A 21613-nucleotide genomic window follows, 5' to 3' on the forward strand; every position below is an offset into this window, starting at 1 on the left:
TCTGATCATTTCTAGCAATCTCATTCTTTCATCATACTTCCTAATCACTCATTTCTTTAAACATAGTAACATTTCAGAATATAAAGTAAATACTGGGTCATTCCAGAATCTGCAAACTTTGCAAGTTTAATATGACAAAAAGCTTCTCTTGACTCTTGCTCATGGTGGTTTTCTGTTTTTGTATTTGTTGTTACAAAATATTTGATTATGAATAGTCCTTGGAATTATGACTCTTTTGAGGCCTGACTTGAAGGTTAATTCCCACTTCTAAATTTAGTTTGCTGGTGGTGTTTCTTTGCAAAACTGTGAACAGAGTTTCCGTCTGGCTGGGGAGAAATTGATTTCCATGTTAGCATTGTAATAATCACTAGGAAATTGCTGCAGCATCTAATTTCTTTGCATTTAAGATGAGTTCCTGGGGCAATCTCTTATACCTATAACATCTGATGAAAGGTGCGAAGAATTTACAACCAGTGAGTAATGCCAATAAAGTGAGTCAAACTATTATATGAATACTTTAATGCAAAATGCTTAACACTTAAAATTAGCAAAGCTTCATTTAAATTAAAATTTCATTTAACTAAAGATGGTTAACCCCAAGAATTGTACAGTAGTTCATTTCTGCTATATAATAATGCCCGTCCAAATGCCAAATGGTAAGAATGGCATCATTAGCTGTCATTTCTCTCCGTTGCTCTTCTAAACACTAAGGGTGGGGGAGGGGACACTCAGACAGACACAGAACAAAATACAACCCAAATAAACTGCGCAGTTATTCCTAGTAGTTACAACTCATTTTGACTAAGCTGTCAAACCAAACAGCTAGAGAATAACTGCAGTATTGTTCCAGAGCTGAGAAGAGGTTTTATTTTTACAGCTTGGCAGAAGTTCTGCACTAGGTGAGAAGTCACAGTTTAAGGATGCATGTTCTGTAAATAGTTACTAAATATACACATTTAGTGTCTGTAAACACTAGAAATACATTAGACAGAGTACCCTCACCAGGTACACTTTAAAAAAGATGAGGTAACATGAATCTCAAAGTCCACAGGAATCCCGCCTGAAGAGTTTGAACAGCTGCCAGTATTCATTTCCAATGTACAGAGGCTAAGGTGTCTCTGGACCCTCATGGTTTGACAAAACTAGATTCGCTGGCTTTCAGCATAGCAACTGCATCTTTGACTGCATGGTAGATAACGTTCTTCACCTAAAGAAGTAAAAGAGAATATGGTCAGTTTAAATCTCAAATCTGTTACTAAACACAAACTTTCCCACTACCAATTTAAATACCATTCTCTCAGAATTTAACACTGAATATTCAATAGGAAATGTCAGTACTTGAAAGGTCCCTGGGCAGTTTTAGGCCAATATTCCATATACATTTTAGAACCATGCCTCCTTGGAAGAACTTCAAAGACCCCTTCCATAGGCTTTGGTGCCACATGGCCCCACCCCTAACAAGTGCAGGGAGAACCAAGTCCAAAGGTACAGTTTTATTTTTCAGAGTTTATATATTTCCCTAGTTTTCCAAACATGAAATTCTATGTTACATAGTAGACTATTAAAAGGCTCTAAAAACCCCACCTTCTCAGACCCCCTTCAGGTCCCAGAGTGTCTGTTCTGCTGCACCTGAGGTTGATGACACTGAAGCACTAAAGGTTCATGTTCAAAACCCGGCAGAACAGGGTTCTGGCAGCTGAGCTAGGATCAGAAGTCAGATCTATCCATTTTCAATACTAAAGACTTTCTCTTTGGATGCAGCCTCTTACAAAGTCTCACCAATACCAAACCAAGTGACATTTCCTGTTTGTTCCTCCTTCGCCCAAGTACATAGTGAAATTAGATATAAAGCCGTTCATCAACTCACTGTACCAAGTGTGAGTTCACTGACTCTCTTTATAAGGTAACTAATGGGCCATGAAGCCAGAGTCAGCAAATGCCAGGAACGAGTGCTGTTTTTACCTGTAATTTATCTTCATGATTGGTATGGGTCTGTGACAGATAACGGAATTCCTGAGTAAGCCAGAAGCAGTGTTTAACATGCTCTGGAGAAACAAAATCTTCAGCCACTTTGATACAGCTATATAGATTATGAACCTGAAAAACACCAAGCCACATCAGTCACACACACTAAAGTTCATAGTAAAACAAGAATAAGAAACAAAGTAATGGTTCTTGCCTGATGTGGAGCTCCTGCTGGGATAAACACCACATCCCCAAGAAACTGTACAATAGCCCAGCCTTGAACTCCATATTCTTGTTGAAGACGCTTTCTTAGGGATCGGTCTAAATACCAGCTCTGATCATGAATGGGATCATGGTCTGCTGGGTTTTCTTGACCTTGCTCTTCTGATACCTAAAATATATTCAAAGTACTATGAAACTGAGCAACATGCAAAGGCCCGGTGAGGGCACCCCTCCCCTACCCGGAACAGTGTGGGCAGCCAGGAACTGTGAGGCCTTCTTTAACACAGAGGCCTTGTTGGCAGAGACTAGTACTCAAAGACATTAACTGAATGAACTGAGGAAAGACTGACAGAAAATGTGGCTTCCTTTCTGTCATTTCCTACAAACCGAGACTGGTGGTCTGTATATTTTTGTAAATATGTATCTGGACAATATTTTGGTCTAGACTGTTGAATATATGTTGGTTAAAGCTCCTTAGAAGTAGACTTGCTGATTTTGTAGTTAATAAAAACCTGCATTCACTTAATCTGAGTTATGAAATAGTCACAAAGATAGCTGTATATTAAACTTGTTTATTCTACACCCAGGATTAGACAGCAGACTCAGGGTGATAATATCAAGGAAACAGTATGGTGACCAGCAGGTTTTCTTGAAGAGTCAAATGCTCCTTAGCCAGAAACACATTGATTAAAATAAAATGCTGGTTAAGGTCTAGGAATGTTCATATCCATTGCTCATGAACAACTGAAGAGTATCAACTCCAGATATCTGAGCTGCAACCAGCAGCCTCATTGGCGAACAGGTCAAAGACTGAATACACCTATCTTCCCAGTTAACAAGAACTTCCACATATGGACCTTTGTGAATAACCTGCTAACTACAAGCGACTCTCAGAATCTTCAAAACCCCTGCATCTCTTTGACTCTTCACAAGTTAAGAGCCACAAGTAGGGCCAGAGGCCTCCCTAACCTGCTACTAGGTGAAAGGTAGACAAAACCAACAGGGTCTTCTGTAACTCACTCAGAACGTCGTAACCACAGGGCTCAGGGATGACAGAACTTGTGAAGTGCTTACATTTTCAAGGCAATAAAAACAAATACATGCTCAGAGATGATCAGAGGAACTAACAACAGAGCATAAAAAAAATCTCCAAATACACTGTAACATAAAACACAGATGTAAGGAAAAAGACAAGGGCTCCTCTTTTCAGAATTGTGAGCCAATCAATTAGAAATTTTTGGTCCTTAACAACCAGCTTCAGTCTATCCAATCTGACATGAACAAATTTAGTGTTTGATGTTGTGGTAATTCCCCAGTAACCCAGTCAGTTCCTGGCATGCAATTATTTATGATATTGCTATTCTCCATGCCTCTCTTCACATGCCACAGAGTAAGGAGCACACCTTTTTAAGGAATTCTCGTATTTTCTCCGTGTCCTTAGCAGCATATATATGCCAGAGGGCCCCTGGTTTCTCTTTTCCTTCAATAAATCGCTTTATTGTGAGTTCATCAGAGTCTCCATCTTGAATAGTTTTAAGGACTTCTGGAGCAAGAGAAAGCAAATATCAGGTCACAGCCTCCAGCTCAGAGAGTAAGCCCCACTTTCGTGCTGTGCACACCCTACCTTCTTCTTGGTCACACTGTCCTTTGGGAATTCCCACATAGACCATGACATTGGCTGCATCGGACACATCTAAATGAAGATTTGTTGTCCCATATTTCCGATCTTCTGGAGTGATTAATCCTGCAAATGGAAAATGCCTTAAATTTACTAAAAATAACAAAGGCTGCCACAGTCTTTCCTACTCCCTGGGGGACACTTGGTCACAAAATTTAAAAGCTGCTTCTCTAATCATGTAAAAAAAAATCCCAATATTTAATATTAAATTATTTTAACCTTTTAACTGTGAAAATAATTTCTTAAATATTTAATTATAAAAATAATGAACCAACTCCTAATAAAAGTACTCTGGTTTCTTTGATAGGCAAAATGGGATAGACAGACCCTCTGGCTGAGAACAACTAAAGATCCCGGATCAAATTATTAAAAAAAATTTTTTAAATGAATCAATGTGCTAGTAAGAAAAGAAGAAATACCCAGAAGCCACAATGAGAAAGCAAGACTCAGGAATGGTAAAGTGGACTACTGAAGCTGGGGTTTGGCAGAAGTACATCTGCTCACCCAGGTGAGCTCAAGCTTTGGTTGCTGCAGTCTAGAAAGGCTCTGGGGCAACACACGAACCCCACGGTGCACTCAGGATGGACAGCCTAAGAGAAACCCCCTCACACACACCCAAAGCCAAGACCTCAAATAGCCGTACGCTCTGTATAAGAGGGCACACTGCTCAACACATTCCCAGGTTCTCCCAACTGTAAAAGAAAAGGGGTGAGCTGGAGCCTGAGGTCCCCAACTGTGCTCACAGTCCAAGGGCTCAGACACCAATCTGAAAAATGATCGCTCTTTAATGTTTATGATAAGGTTGAGGTGCTTGAAAATGAACACATTTTTATTATTTTCAATCCGTACCCATCATATTTTTCCACATATAATGCATTCACGTTTTTGCATTATAGAAGGGATAATGTGATCTTTATTCAGGTAAAATGCACAACCTTATTTTCCCCTCAAATATTTGGACAAAAAGGTGCACATTATACATGGCAAAATATGGTACTTACTCTAGATGGAAATAAGTTTGTCATAGAAAAAGCTTTGCAGAATAACACTGCCATCTAACTATTGGTATCTACAGGGAAAAGATTTGCTGCTAAGCTACTCAAAACAAGCACAGAATTTATTTTGAAAACTTCTCAGATGATCACTTCTAGCCTATAAAGGTCCATTTTATTAAAACATGGATAACAACGTAACACAACATTATACCACTTATTTTAGCAGAAAAATGCTTTCATTTACATAAATTCACTATAAACCCTACTGTGAACAGAGCATGTCTTGAGTTCCTAACCATGCAGCTACTTTGAAGAGCTTGAGGGAAACAAACTCAGTGAGGGATAATGCTACAGACCCACAGATATATTCAGGGCTCTCTGAGACCTGAGAAGCAAATGGAATAAATAAGCAAGGGGACTCTGCCTGCCATGTCCTCTCTCCCACAGACATTTCTCACCCTACACTGGCAGGACTATGGCGGGCATCTAGCCTGGGGGAGTTTCCCCAGCCCTGCTCCTGGTGCTGCCCTGGGCTGACCCCACCATGTACCAAAATGGTCATACTGAGGTTTAAGCTCTTGCTCTCACCCCCCTCCCCAAAACTCTACGAAGAACATGGCAAAGATGCCAAAGACTCGGTCCTTTCTTCAGGAGAACTGTCATCCCACCCTCAAGTCTGAGAGATTGCAGTTGGGAGTAATTATGGGAGGAAGGAATAAAAAAAGTGACTTAAAAAATGGAGGACAAATAGTATAAAACATGAAATCAAATTCACTGAATAATTCAAACTGAAACTTCATTCAACAATAAAGTGGTAAATAACCCTTTCAAAATGGCCAAATCTAATAAAGACCTGGATAAAGACCCTAAAAAACTGGTCAAGGTCACAACAATCACAGAACAAGCTGGTAACTGTAGAAACCAATCTTGATCCTGAGCGATCCTCCTTGTTGAGTTTGCTGAGTCATGTCCAAACAATAAAAACCTAATTCAAAGGGTACCTTACGTACTAACTTTACTTACTACCCACCAACACAGAACACTGCATTTTCGAGTAGATGTTAAAAGAACTGGAATGCTTGCGGGATGAGCTAAATGTCCAGCAACATTGAAATGGTTAATACAATTATATTCATTCAATAACGTACCATGCAACTACTAAAATTTATCTTACTAAGGACTATTAAGGGCTAATATGATAAGAGTGAAGTCAGAATCATGGAGCAGTGAGAGACTCTTGTTTCTCCTCTTAAATTTACCTCAAGTAGGATAACTTATAAATCATATAAATGTCTCAAGCATGCTGTAAACCCAAAACTAATATATGTAATGTCAACTGAAATAGAATAAAAAATAAAGTTGTATACCTGAAATTTATGTTTTTAAACAATGTTACCTTAATATTTTTTTTAAAAATTGAAAAGGACTGTTAAGCAACATGTAAAGATTTTACAATGTAGTATTAGGTGCAGAAAAGAGAAAGGTAAACAGTTGCATACGCCTGACACCTACAACTATGAAGAGGACGGACGGACACACACACACATCCAAGGAATGAAAGAAAACACGCAAAAGGAAGCCTACTGCTGTGTTAAGTGTCAGGGCTATACATGTTTTTCATCTCTCCCTCTCCCAAAATCAATTTCCAAACATCTGATTTGCATTGTTTCCATTATAATTTTTTCAAGTTAGTCATTTCTTCCTTACCGTAAGCATTATACATCTTGGGACCCAGATCTGGCCTAACAAAGTAGTTTGGCAGCCTAGAGGCCAGATTCAGTTTGCCATCTCTCCGTGTATACTCAGGCAGCGGAATATTGGCCATGAGATCATCAAACCTGGTACAGAACAAAGAATTTGAAAGATAAGCCTGCCTTCCTAATTCATTATTGTGTGATTTTCTTGTTCTGTCTACACAAAAAGAATAAACAAAACATCTGTGCTCATGAAGATAGAGACCGCTAAACATTAACAATATTTAAAATCAGAATTAAAAGAGTTATGAATAAGTCTTCTTCTTTCCTATACCATACACATGCATCAAAATGATCTGGAATATTTCAGACAAAAGATTTGAGCAATGAATTGCAGACATGCAAGGATTTATTTATGCCTTAGTTCTGAGGATCCTTTTCAAGGTTCAAGCTCAAATCAGGAAAACGAATCCAATCCAGTTATCTTGTCTAATGCAAGACGTGACTGTATCACACTGAACCCTGGCACTTGCACATCTGAGCCACCTTTTCTCTGGCAGAGAAAACGTGTAGAACTTTCATTAGTCAGCCAGATCTACAGTCAGTAACAGTAACTTCATCTCACTTAAAAACACACATCTCTGAAGCTTATAGACTAGAAATGAAAAATCAGCCCCAGTAAAACTATGAGAACTTTGATATTTCCCTGAAAACTATTTTCTCACCATCTCAAAAAAGAATTTATCCTACTAAGTCAAGGACTGAATCATTGACACCCAAATCATACCTGGAAGGCATCATATCTCTAAAATCTTCTCCTGGTGGCCAGTCCTTAAGTTTCAACACCATTGGTTCTTTCTCATTTTTAAGTCGGTCTGAAAAATAATCAGAATAACTGAATTATTCTTATTCTTAACTCAGAAACAGACTGAAATGGCAAATTAGCATTTTATGCTTAACACAAATAAAATGTATCTCTGCAAAATCTTCCTAGTCTAACACATTTTATATATAAATGTTATTTTTCTTTAAAATTCCCGTCCATCAATCGCTAACCATTTCTACAGTGCCAAGAAATCCATTTGTACAAAAAAAATAAATAAATAAAAAATCAGTAACTCATTTGTATCAGGGCCCTGTCTCTTCTAGATGCTTATTAAACAGCTACTCATTCTTTGAGATTTCAGCCACTCCCTTCTGCCCATTATATACAGTGGTGTTTTGACAGATGTCCCCCTCACTCAGATCCAGTCTCCTCCTGTATACGGAGTTCTGGAAGAAGTGAGCAGCTCCTCAACTAATAAACAGCAATGTACTGTAACAATCAAAGGCCACAGTGGAGGATGGGAACAGTTTTCTGAGGCTAGCATGAAATACAAATGACTTGTTTTATTCAGACTAAAACTAACTGATGTTCAGTCCACGGAGAACTAGGACCAATGGCGCCCACTCTCTGCCCCCAGCTTCTGATGACACACATGGCTTAATCAGAACTATTTTCTTGTAACAGTCAGAACTAACACCTATTGTGGGTAATGCCAAAGAACTAAGAACTATATCTAATTGGAAAAGACATACTAATAATTATGATTAACAGCAATGGCAACCATTATTTCATTTATTGCTGTGCTCCAGTCTCTGCTAAGTGTTTTAGTAATTTAGTCCTTCTAATTAAACCCAATATCCCAGTAAGATTAAGCATTATTTAATATTCTCATTTTAGATGAGGAAATTGACAGATGCCCAAGGTCATCCAGCAGAATTGGAACTGCAATGCAGGTTTGACTTCCGAGTTTGTACTCCTGAGGACTAATATTTGTATAATGTTTTACAGTCAACCAAGCACTGTCCCATAACCCAGTTTAAACATTGCACACTCTAGAGGGCAATAAAGACAGGAGATCACAGGGTACAGTGGATGTTCAGAACACCAGCAGCAGTTCAGTGTGGGCAGCACACTGTGGGTACACACAGTGGATCGTAAGTATGGAAAAGACAAGCTGCGGTTGACTTTGGAAAGTTTGAGCCCCAGAAAAATTAAACCACCAAGCTCATATAATAGCAAGTACACATCAGCAGTCAGGATTTGAACCCAGGCCTACCCGGATAGCACACTGTGGTAGGTGTATCATCAGATCCCCTTCAAAGTACTTCCTGCCCAAACACAGCTTTAGGGTCTGCCTCACTGAAAAGAACTGCCTCAGCAAGTCACTGCCCTTCCCAGGGCACTGGTCTCTAGAAACTGAGGGAGGCAGGGGGATAAAGGTCCTGACATCTCCCACTTCAGCCCAATCTGAGACAATGAGGGGCAGTACTTGCTCCAGAACTCCCTGCCACACTGGCTGAGCTTTGTGGAGTCTGCATTGCAGCTGACTCCTTTTTCATGTCCGGTCCTGCTCCTCACTTCTCTTTATTTCACAGATGTTGATCCCTAGGTAAGTATCTTATGCCTGAAACTCCATCTTAGCATCTATGGAAAACTCCATCACATCTTACATAAGACTTAGCTATAACTTTATTATAAAGTGTGTTTGATGTATGAGCCATGATCTATGAATGTGGGTAACAGGGAATTAGGAAGCAGGTTAAAAGGTGAAAGTGTGTCTAAAAAGAATGAGAGTAATGAATGAGCATACTTGATTTACTGAGTCAGCAGACAGTGACCAGGAGACTCTGTATTAAATGAATTCACATTCCCTGGCACCTTCAGGTCTATTTACCTTGCTAAACAATTAAAAAAAAAAAAGTGAGACACACATGAAAGCACTAGCACTGAGTCATAAGCCCCAGCTGTGTGTTCCCCTCCTGCTCGGACAAGTAGAAGCACAGCGTTCCTATCACAGGGTGGACACAGACACACCTGAAGAGCAGAGGAGCAGATGCCCAAAGCCTCACCTTTATAGGAAACTACAAGATGAATTTGTCTCAGATAGAAAACATAAACTTTGTAAAAAAGAAAGGGGAAGACAGTAATTTTAAACTCTGAAATCCTGAAAAAATGCTGTTGTTGTTACCAAAGTGTCTCAGATTCCTGCTATTCCTATGCCCCTCCTTTCACATCCTCAACACCCCTAGAAGGTCTTTAATACATACTTGGAACATCTTCGAATCCATCCCAGAAGTCTCCTACTGTGGCTCCCGTGATGATTTCATTGGTCCTACAATTAACTAGGTCAACTTCCTGACCTCCAAACTCTTTCCTGAAGGATTCAGGTTTCCAAAGTTCGGTGTTCAAGTTGTGATGCACTCCTGACACCATCACTGGCTAAAGAAGAAAATGAAGAAGTTAGTTTAAACTCCCTCGGTTCTGACCCTGTACCCGTGCAGCTCTTGGTTTATTTCTCTGTGGGTCACCTTGTCGCAGATCCCCACGTGCCAGCCTAGACTCTGAGCTCCCACAGCACTTCCTGTCTTCACCACTCATCTGCTGCACACACCCCTTACTCTCAGACCACATTAGTAAGCTTCTAGGAGCAAGGATCACACCTTCTGATTCAGGTCCCATTATTCACAGAACACCAGTGCCAGGGCTCAGGGCCAGGCAGAAGATGTGTGAGACAAAGTCAGCAGGAGAGTCTCATTGGAGCATGGCGCTGCCATGTCCTCCACCCTCTTGTTGGTGGGAGTATGGACCTGAGGTTGCCATATCCTTTGTTTATCTAGGATGAGTCATGCATGCAATTTTAAAAACATTATGTTTTCCATGCTGGTGCTGTCATTATCATAATAAGCAAAATCTTATTAGTATACAAGGCTAAACAAGTTTTTAAAAATTTTGGGGGGGTTAAATATTTTCATTTTTCTATATGGCAATTCCCCAAGTCCTAGCCTTGTCCAAAAGCAAAGTATTCCTATAGTGAGGACTCCATTTAGCCTAAAAAGAGAAGCCAAAGTTTAGCAAACAAACCAAAACCTAAACTATCAACCAAAACTTAAGATGGAACAATGGTGCCCTATAAAGCAGACCCCTTGGGGAACTATACATCAATTATAAGATGAACCGCTTGGCTCTGGCCCACCTAAAACTGCCATCAGCATGAGACTTTAATCCATGGAAAAGGGACATGTGATTACCATATTTTGCCTAAATCCCCCAGTCCCATCAGCCTCCTACTCATACTCCCACTCCTCCTGTTAAAGTTTAGCACACAAGAATAACTGAGGCCAGAATGTTCCCATCAAAACCCAATTACTAGTCAGAAGCAATCAAAACCTCACAGCCACACTCTGCTTTAATTATATTCACCCTAAATTATAAAATACAGTAATAGGAGATAAAGAATATACAGCTTATACTTGGAGGGGGGATGTGAGGAGGGGATGTCAGGTCTGACAAAGGTACTGAGAAGGGGGATCTGACCTGGACTGAGGGAGCAGAGGACCCTCCTACCTGCCCTTGTTTCCAGCACTCCCTAAACACGTTCCAGTTGCTCTTGTTGTTGGGATCTTGCAGGCACAGCAAGCGATTGTCACATAACCAGTAGTGAGGGGTGTCAAAGCCCAGAATGCTGGGCTTGATCGTCAGTCCTTGAGGCCTTTTAGATAAATCAGAGGAAGTCTTATTTTGCACCAAAGAGGCAAAGATGTCATCAAGAATTTTTGGTGTATTCTTGAGTCCATTTTCTGTCTGAATTTGAGAAAAAATACAAGTCTTAAATATGTTGTTCCCTACCACCAAAAACCCATTCCTCTAACGGTGGGACAAGTATACATTACATACTCTGAATGAGAACAGTCCAAGCCAGGACCCCGAGACAAAGAGCTAAGTTTCCTTCCCCAACCTGACAGCACAACTCACAGAAGTGGGTAGAGGAAAAAGAATAACAGGAGAAAACTGCCTAGCCTAGTACTATCACCCCACAAAGCCCACCTGCCAATGATATGACCCATGAAGGAAAACCTAGGATTCCCATGATTCATTTCTACTTTCTCTTTCAATTTTTCTCGTCTCATCTATTCATCTTTACTAGGTAGAGTACAAAAATCAAACAAATGAATACCTTTCCTGTAGAGGAATTCAAGAGATTTCGGAGGAAGCCAGAACTGTTGTTGCTTACAGGTGTCAGAATGCTGCTGTTAAAAGTATGCAGGACAGTGTTGGATTTGCTTAAAGGGGGGAGGGGTGGAAGGCATTTGATTTCATTCTTTAAAATTGGCATCATTGGTTGTTTTTCTAAAAATAAAACCAAAAACATCCAGATGGAAAAAGCATTCTGAAAGGCAAATCCCTTAGTAGTTTTCTATTAACAGACTTACTTTGGAACCTGGTTTCATTTATTGGAACCAAAAAACGTAGGATAAATACTAATGACATTATTGGTTTAGACAAGAATTTCCAACTGGTATGAAAATAACAAAATATCTAATATCCAAGGTGAGACCATGGTAAATGGTATTTTTTAAACTTCCGTTTTCTATTTTTGTTCCTGGTGTGCAATGTACAATTGATTTTTGTAAATTAACACTGTAACTAGCAACCCTGATAGAGGTTTATTAAAATTATAGATTCTTTTAGATTTTTCACATGTATAATTAGATTGTCTACAAATATAAACAGCTTTATCTCTTTCTTTCCAATTCTAATATTTTCTTGTGTGTTTGCCTTAATGCAATAACCAGTACTTCCAGTACAATGTTTAATAAAATAGTGCTGGCAGGTATGCTCATCTCTTTCATAAACATAGAAACTAAAACAACAAAAAAAACTATTCAACCCATTTAAAAAATTCAATCACTATTTATGATGTTTGCTGTCTATTTTATTGTAGAAGTTCATTACATTAAGGATATTCCATTCTGTTACTAATTCAAGATTTTTTAAAAAATCATGAATAGGTTTTACGTTTCACTACTTTTCTGTGTCTCATCACATGATTTTTCTCCTGTATTGGCACTTCTGTGACATCTGTTTGTGCTGCATAATTCCTTTATTTATAGTGTTGAATTCTATCCACCAACATTACCTTTAGGATCTTTGCATGAAAGAAATTGACATGCAATGTTTGTTTCTTTTAACATAACCAGAAAGCAGAAGCATGTAAATTCTAATCTAACTACCTGATTCCAAAGGCCATGTTCTTTATACTATCTTCAAACATAGATGAGACAACAGCAGATTAAAAAAAAAAGTTCAAAAAAAAAAAAAAAAAGTTGAAGCCAGAACACTGCAATTCACACAAAAGAGGAATTGTGCATATAATAAGGCAGCAAAAAAGTCTCAAGTCTCAACATTACCTAGTGTTCTATCATCAGCAAAAGTTCTCCTCGCTAGTGCTCCATTGTGAAAACACTTACATTTGTGTCAGGTCTCAGGGTGACTATAACCACTTTCCATTACACGACTCCAACCACTCTGTTCTCACAGCAACTGAGGTTGCCAAGTCTCTCCCCAAATGGACTGAAGTTTCCAGGAACCCACAGGAAAGCAGGAAACACTCACCCTTGTTTTCCTTGTTGACATTCCCACTGGTCAGGTCTGCCAGCCAGTTTAAAGGAGATGTGCTGGCTGGACAGGCTGGCTTTATGCTGCTGGCCGGCTTGGAGGCAGCTCCCCCGCCCAGGGCCACCGGCTCCAGCACTGAGGGGTTCTGTTGGAGCATGGTTCCAAGAGTCGGTTTTTCTCCAGCTAAGGAAGTCTAAGTATAAAAGGAGAATTTTATACAAGCTGAAAAATTAAATTTTCCTTTTTTTACCTTCTCTCCTAACAGCTCACCAGTAAGAGACAAATATCTAAGACAAAAGCAACTGATAGCCCTGGACATCATCACAACTGTAGTAATCTTGCAATTACAGAGCAGAAATATAAAATAGGAGTGATTTTAACATTCTAGCTTTTATGTATTATTAGTGAAAACAGAAGATATGTTAAGAACTTAAATACAGCAAAATATCCCCCCCTCCACCCCTTTATCACCCATCTCACACTCGTACATATCCTGGTCCCTTCATCTACTGTGTTGCTTTAAAATGACCAGGTTGTGCTCATCTCTCCTGTGAACTTATCCCAGTATCCCGAATAGGCACTTGAAACAGAGCTGCTGGATGAATGAATAAATGAGGCAGGACAGGGAAAGTACAGCTGTGATTTCAGAAGGAAACAAGGTGTACTAGAAAAGAAAATGCCCAGATTTACACAGTGAAGCAAGGCTTTAAAAGAAGTCAAACTGAAAACAAACAAACAAAACCCCAAACCTGGAAAAAACACACAATGTATATTTCTGTTACTTAAAAATCTACCTTGACAACTCAACTGGTGAGGTTATACATGCATTAAAAAGAAAAAGGCCCTGCTTGGTATGGCTCCATTGTTTGGAGCATCGTCCTGTAAACTGAAAGGTCTCGAGTTCCATTCCCAGTCAGGGCACATAAGAGGCAACTGGTGGATGTTTCCCTCTCACATCGATGTGTGTCTCTTCATCTCTCTCTCCCTGCCCCCCTCCCTTCTCTCCAAAATAAAAAGGCATGTCCTCAGGTGAGGATTTAAAAAAAAAAAAAAAAGGAAAACGACAGTCAAATACCTGTTTGGTGTCCTGGCCCTCCCTATACATGTGATAGAATTCTGTGATGCCCAATTATCAAGTTTTGTTCATTATTTCTCAATTAATGATGAGGAAGCTGAAGTGCACAGAAATCAGTTAATTTGAAACAAAGTTACGCAACTAGAAAGTGGCAGGAGACAATTCAAATTCAGCTGTGACTCCAGAATCACAGCCCTTCAACTCATGCTGCCTTTTATGTAAAAGTAATAAAATTTCTGATTATTAAACACAATGTGGAATAAAGATGACCGGGGTGAGAGAAAGCAAAGGAGACAGTGAGGGTAGATGTGCTGGTGGAGGCAGATGAAGGGGATGCCTCCAGGAAGAGCATGAACACAAGGAAATGTATACTTTTTTATGTGGAATGGTAGAGCACATAAAGATTCATTTCAATATTATTTCCTTCAACTCTTCACATATATTACAGGCAAAATATACTCAGTAATTTTTAAAAATTTAGAGCTTATCTGAATCATTTTAACTCTGCAAGAACAAGAAGTTTTTAAAAACTCCATATAAACTCAACAGTAACCAGACAGACTATAACAAGAGGTTTTCACTTTTTTAAGAAATGAAAATTTAAGACCTACTAAAAGACACTGCAGATGAGGTCCACAAAAATAATGTAAGAATAGGTCTATGAAGTGTCACATGAAACATGAATTCTTCCCACTGACAGCTGTCCCCATGTTCCCTTCAAATACACTACAGAAATCCTTGGGTTATTTAAAAGCAGACAGACAACAATCACAAGGATGGCGAATCTAGCATAAACAGTAATACCTGTTTTATGTCTTCCTTTGAGGCTGGCTTGGAAAAGAGTTTGAATTGCCTGTTTGAACAGGGACAATTTGCCTTTATTCCCCATTTTGCTCTTACAGAATGAACAATGTCTCCAACATCATAGAGGGCTAAAAAAAAAGGGCACAGGCAAACATCTGAACAAGGATATTTGGTATTTTGAAACCTCAACATTATAAAGCAAAATCTGATGTTTCCAACGGTATTATTTTTAGCAGCATAGTGCTTACACTGCCTCCTTTTCATCCTGCTAAGTTTTGTCTTCCCCCAAATGCATCATTTTCTTTCCTTCCACAAAACTATTTACAAGACCTCAATCAAAAAGTTTTGCAGCCATTATTTAACACACTTCTGGACTACAGTACACACTTAAATCAAGTAAGCTCATAATTATAGTACACAAAGTAAAATTAAATTGCCAGTCCCTTTGAGCTAACCAAAACAAGGTGGAAAAAATCATTGCACTGTGTGAAATACCTTTTCCAGGAATGATCTGTGTAGGCATTAGGTTCTCTGGTTCATGTATCTGACTCTTTACACATCTTATCCAAGAGAAAGTCTTATAGGCAGCACCTGCAAATAACTGATTTGTAGTAAATGCTCTTCATGGACTCTGGCCCCAAATACCTCAGGAATCCATTATGACAAATCAACAAAAGGCTTAATTTAAGAGTGTAAGGGACCAGGAGGAGAATCAAGTCAATTCTCACCCTGTTGGCAATTTTTCCTCTTCATCCGGTAGCAATCTACACACACTCCAAACCCACACCGAGGACACACCCAATGCAGGTTGAAGATGGTGGTGTCGCACACATCACACATTTCTCGAACACCTTTGACAGCCCGCTTCCAAGCAACCTGTCCTATAAAAATCAATAAATCACTTAGTCTTGGGAGGAGAGGGCTTCTGAAATAAAATGCATAGGGGGAAGGGAATTGATGTTATTCCTCCCTCTGACTGGAGTTCCCATTAACTCTGTTCAACATCCAGAGCCCATCTAAAATCCACCCCACCTGCAGGCCTCTTCATACCATAAACAAGATTTCCCTCTAGGAGATGCTCAGTTTCTGCTCCCCTCACAGTCCCTACCCTTCAAGGAGCTCTGCACACCACTGGTGCACAGTTATCAAGCACTGCTGAATAAATCAATGGAAAAAGCAGCAGTGGCTACACGCTGGAGTTCAGACACAGGTATCACACAGCAGTGGTTCTTCACCTTTGGGGTGGGTCATAAGCCCCTTTAAGGATCCGAAGGCAGCATGGACCATGCTTTCTCCAAAGGAAAATATTATAAAGATATGCAAACCTAACATTTGGTATAGTCTCAGGTTATTCACAGGTACCCTGAATCCACTTAGATTGACCATTAAAAACCTCAGGGCAATTGGGGAAATAGGAGGAAGCAGCACATTTTCTTAGCGGGGGCACAACAGTCCACAATTGGTTCCTTTAGGGAACAGAGTCAGGAACTCAATTTTGTTAGTGCCAGAAGTGACATGGGCACCCAAGATGGATTCATATTAATCAAACATCCAACAGATTAAGGCATAATCCAAAATTCTACAATGTAGCATTTTCCATTCCAGTGGCCAAGCCCTGATACCTGCAGGGAAGGGCCTTCTGACACTAGGCAGGACATGTACCTCTCCACCACGCTCACCTATGTAAATGCCAGATCAGGTGAGCAAATCAGTATCAGAAAGCTTCAAGGAGTTCTGGGTCACAGAAAAGCCATTGTCTGCTCATCAGAACACTCTTTTCTGTGTATCTCTCTCTCCTGAACAAGACAGGATCAATACTCTCACATTATTTTTCAATGGAGAATACTTTCCCCAATCCAGTTTGTGGTTGGTTCATTCATTCTTGAGACTGACCACAATGCAAATGACCAAGTTCATTTTGCACTGAATGAATCCAAATGCTGAGTGGATTTCTGCCATTTCATTAAAACACAATAGCTCATTGCATAATACACAGAGCTTTAAGCATTTTGCAAATGAGATTTTATGAACTTCACCTTGTTCACTTGGATTAGACTGTTTCATTAGGGAATATTCTTAGGTTTCTGAGTCACCATTTAATGATTTTTTTGTCATTTAAAAGACAAAAATAAAAGTATCAAGGTTGAGATCTGCTTCCTAATCTCAGGAAGAGAGGGCAATTCCCCCCGGGGAACACCTTGTGGTGTCATCTTTCAGTATCAATCAGAGTGAATTCCTCTCTCCCAACTCACCAGCTGGTCAGAGTAAGTAAAAGGGAACAGTAATCCAAAAGGCAAAGAGGAAAAGTTAATCACATTTAAATTTTCAAGGACAGAATTTCTCAATTATGCCTATTTCTGTATGAAAATAATGTATCTTTCAAATGACTCACTTATAGCAAAGAAAAAACGCTGGTTGCTTAAAAACAACCCTGCTGATTCAGGAATGAAGCTACTAATATAGTCCAAAGAAGTGTTTCTATATTCTAATAATTTATGTACCACCTTCTAGCAATTACTTAAAATTTTTTCTCTAAATTTGCTACTTTTATTTAAATGCATATAATAAAGAAACTTTGTATCTCTACCGAAATCAGGAAACCAGTATCACTTCTAAATAGAAGATTATAGGAGAAACAACTTTAACAAGATTCTTGACTTTATTAGAATCTGTGCTACCCCAAGAGAATGGAGTGATTCTAAAGCTGCTCTTCTCTTCAGCATGACTTTGGCTGCCCCCAGGGCTCACAATCCCATTTCCCCACCTAGATCTGAATTCCTGGCTCCTGGGAAGGCCCCAAATCCCATTCCTTGGATTATGAAACATAACGGTACCCATGCCCGTCCAGTAAATTGTTTGTTTTTAAGCTAGCTTCAGTTAGTTTCTGGTACCTACAATCAAAATTCTTAACACTGGTAAGTGTAGATGCTTATATGGAAACATTATTTGCCTATGCGAAGTATCCACCAGAGGAACAGAAAGGCTTTACTCTAAATTTTCAACTACTTGGGGGAAAAAAATGATGGAAGAAAATGGGAGACTTAAAAGATAGATGCCCCTTGGTGCTTGTGGTCAGTTATCTCACTTTTACAGAGGGATGCGTACAGACTGAGGTGTCCTCCCAGACATCATACCTTGAGATGTCATGAACGAGCTCTGGCTCTAATGTGTCATCCACACTGATTGATCCCTGTTGTGCACTGGGCTGTCAGATCAATGTGAGAGTGAAGGACACCTGCACACCCCAAGCTGGGACACCAAATATTTCCTTATAACCTTGACTCTAACAGAATCATTTTTATCTGAGCTTGTTCCCATTCTCATTCCTAGGGCCCAGTCCACCATACTGATTCAGCAGGTCTAGGATACAATCTATCCATTCTAATTTTCTTTGAAATGTATTCCTAATTAAGAATCTTTATCTTAAAAATGAACCTGAGGCCTCCAACCTCTTTTGGTGAACCCACACTGCTGAGAAGGTTGTACACATTTCACCACCACCTCAACTTCACCTTTCTTAACAAAAACGAGTTCCACTCCTTTAGTAATTGACCCACAACAAAACCCACAGATAGGCAACTGGCTCTGATAAAACCAACAGGTAGAATCTGTCACAAAAGGAAAAATGCAACCTCATTACACCAAAGTCATCTAAACTTCGAGTATAAAAAGAAACCCATGCAATCAAGACTTAAGTGTCATTCGGGAACAAAAATCAAGTTGGACTAAAAAATCCTAACCCCTAAGAGATGCTCTTACTGTGTGGCTCAATAGTTGACATAGCTTCCTTTTCAGAAATCACCATTTGACAGAAGTGGTCTCCAATGTTGGCCAAGATATACTTTGCTGTGTCCAAATCAGTCCCCACAATGTTTTTGGTTAAAGGCAACCATAAGCCAATTGCTTCATTGTCATACTTGTTTGGTGTTAAGAAGCCTGCTACCCGCAACACACCATGTTTGTTGAACTGTAACCTAGAGCAAGTAGAAAAAAGAAAAGTGCATTTCACATACACGAAAAATTAATTTACAACTTATAGTTACTATTTAAATCAATGAATTCCTTCCTAGTTTTCTATAATCTCCATGGTTAATTACAGCCAGTTGTTATTTGGCAATGTTAGAAAGATAAGAAAAAAAATCTGCGAAAGTGTGGTGGTAAACACCTGCCAGGCTTGGGAATAAGACCAATCAATCACAAGTCGACACAGAAGTAAAATGATAAACAGAAGGTAGTAAATAACCTGATCAGATCTGAATACAAATACTGCTTCAAGAATAATGCTCAGCAATGGAAGGCTAACCCTGGACAGTCATTGAAGCCATGGCCACGCAGATCCCTAAGGTACTTAGCACCAATATGAATCCTAGCTGCAAATTATGGTGCAAGTGACAGGCAGTGTTAAGATGGGCCTCAGTACCTAAGAAAGAGAAGTAAAAAGCAGAATACTTTCTCAGTATTCTATTTCAATATTTTTGACACTTAAATGTTTTCTCTAAGCTATGTGTTAGTTTTTAACTTATTTTAAATAAAACATTGTATGTCTAGTTGGAAACACACAGAAGTAGACAGTAAACACACAGTAAAGTAGGAGATGACAGGTATAACACTCATTAAATTTTACAGGAACCAGGAGGTACTGACAATGAGGTTTCTGGAACTAATGTAAAGACAGAAATAGTAATTAAGCTTGACCTTGCAAAAAAGGTACACACTAAGTAAGAGAAGGCATGGCAAAGAGACGCTACTTCATACAAAAGCAGAACAAATGCAGGGGTCTTGATTTCGTGGCTAGTCACTGGCAGTTACTAAAGCTTCTTAAGTCTGAGACACGCATACAGTTACATTTTAGAAAAACCATTTACATAGAAGAACTCAGAATGAACTAGAAATACACTGAAAGCTGCATAACAGATGCAAACTTATTTTAAGCATTCCAAAAGAGAGATGCAAGTTTTTAATTGCTTAAATTAGAGATAGCTATTATCCTAAAACATGAATTTGAAAGCCATCAGGCACCAGAGGCTGCCAAAGGCGTCCGTCAGAGACAGCCAACAGGGCTTTACCACTGGGACCCTGCCCCATCCCTTCCTATTTTATTTGTAGGAGACTTGAACGAGAAACAAAGTTGACAAGGAAGCTAATGACAGCTCCCCTCTTCACCCTAAATATCAAGGGGGGGAGGGGAGGTCTGTTTTTTAAAATTATTATTTTTAACCAAAGGAGTGAGTTTGTTCTAGTTTCTACTAGACTGGCTTCTACTATAGAACATTAAGCAGAGGCATCTTCCCTTTCAGAGACCAAAAATGGGAAAACAGTTAAGTCATAAAACCAGTGATTTCTAGACAGTTACAAAATAGTAATTTTTTTCTTTAATAATATTAAAGAAAAGAAAAATTATCCCCTCCCTGAAGTGTCTCTACAACTTAAACCAAAACCAAACAATCTCTCATGCAGTTAGTCCAGTTATACCTTTCACATCAGAGGAGCTAATAACCTGAAATCAAGCCTATAATAGGAATACAGAGATCTGAACAAAGCATTACCATTTTGTGCTTTCTTCAAAACAGATATAAGTACCCAAAAATGCATATACATCTTAACACACCTACCTGTGTCAAAAAAAATACCCAGCCAGGAAATAGAATAGAGCTAACCGTTACTGAGAAATTAGTCTGGGTCAGGTGTTATTCTGAATATATACTAATATATGTGTATGTTAACACGCTAGCAGTTATCATAGCTCTAAAGGCTACACACAATTTATCACAGTGCTTTTGAAATTTTCTCAGGAATGAATGGGACAAACTACTACCTAAAAAATTCTAGTTCATTAACTAAACCTCAATTTAAAAATTACTAGCACTGGTTAATTATCTAAACTGCCTATGTTATACCCTGGTTTCTCTTCAGATCATATACATCTTTCACCTTTTACTAAAATGCCTATGCACTTAATTCAGTTCATCAGTAATCTTTAGTCTGGATAAAACTAAAAGGGAGAAGGAAATGGGAAGAAATTAAAGGCAACACTTAGGTGGGGTTTATGATTAGAACCAGTTGAACCTGCAAGTATCTAGATTTCTGAGAAAGTCAATCATATCTAAAGTTCATCTGTAACAGAACATACTATTACAAATGAATTGAAAATAAAAAGAACAAAACCAAAAAAGATATGGCTGCCTTTTTTCACTCAGGATCAAAAATAAAAAACAATTTGGCTTTTAATAAATACAATATAAAAATGAAGTTTTTAATCTACAAAACTGGAAGGGATTTTCTTTAAAGTATGCCTCTTCTTGCTGGCAAAGATACACAGAAACAGGGATGTTCAAACTCTACCAGTGGACATGGATGCAGGTACAACCTTCTTCCTGCAGGTCAATATGGCAGAACAAGTGTATCAAAGCCTAAAACATGTACAACTTCTGGCTCGGTATTGCCACTTTCAGTAATCCTTCCAAAGTAAATAATCAGAGATATAAAACAGGAGATGATAATTTCTGCATTATTTTCACAGTGGCAAAAAATATAAAATAATCCTAATAACCAACAACAGAATTGGTTAAATGAATTATCAAACAATGTTATTATGGATTCTTACATAGTTACTCAAAAGTATTTGCAGAAAAAGTCAACATGATCAAGTAGTGGTTCCTTCTATGGACTGGGAAAGTATTCGGAGTAAGATTCAAAACAGTCTATACAAGCACACTCTGGGGATGCCGTGGGTTCCAT

The 21613-nt window shown here is 38.9% G+C and overlaps 1 protein-coding gene across 3 annotated transcripts in view; it reads right to left on the reverse strand.

Moving 5' to 3' along the window:
• Positions 1–502: 502 nt before the first annotated feature.
• KDM3A (lysine demethylase 3A) overlaps positions 503–21613 on the reverse strand; it is a 47831-nt gene continuing 26720 nt past the window's right edge. For all 3 annotated transcript variants that reach the window (XM_045827975.1, XM_045827976.1, XM_045827974.1), the window contains exons 12-26: positions 18635–18849; positions 15604–15756; positions 15371–15466; positions 14876–15003; positions 12994–13189; positions 11555–11727; positions 10945–11181; positions 9648–9819; positions 7342–7429; positions 6568–6698; positions 3812–3931; positions 3591–3730; positions 2180–2356; positions 1963–2097; positions 503–1207 (exon numbers count right to left, since the gene is read on the reverse strand). In XM_045827975.1, the coding sequence (XP_045683931.1) occupies positions 1127–1207; positions 1963–2097; positions 2180–2356; positions 3591–3730; positions 3812–3931; positions 6568–6698; positions 7342–7429; positions 9648–9819; positions 10945–11181; positions 11555–11727; positions 12994–13189; positions 14876–15003; positions 15371–15466; positions 15604–15756; positions 18635–18849 (2242 nt within the window). In that variant the 3' untranslated portion in view covers positions 503–1126. The remainder of the gene's footprint in view (positions 1208–1962; positions 2098–2179; positions 2357–3590; positions 3731–3811; positions 3932–6567; positions 6699–7341; positions 7430–9647; positions 9820–10944; positions 11182–11554; positions 11728–12993; positions 13190–14875; positions 15004–15370; positions 15467–15603; positions 15757–18634; positions 18850–21613) is intronic.

This window comes from Phyllostomus hastatus, unplaced genomic scaffold (genome assembly GCF_019186645.2).
Source record: "Phyllostomus hastatus isolate PE091 unplaced genomic scaffold, TTU_PhHast_1.1 phas_scaffold_78, whole genome shotgun sequence".
NCBI lineage: Eukaryota > Metazoa > Chordata > Mammalia > Chiroptera > Phyllostomidae > Phyllostomus > Phyllostomus hastatus.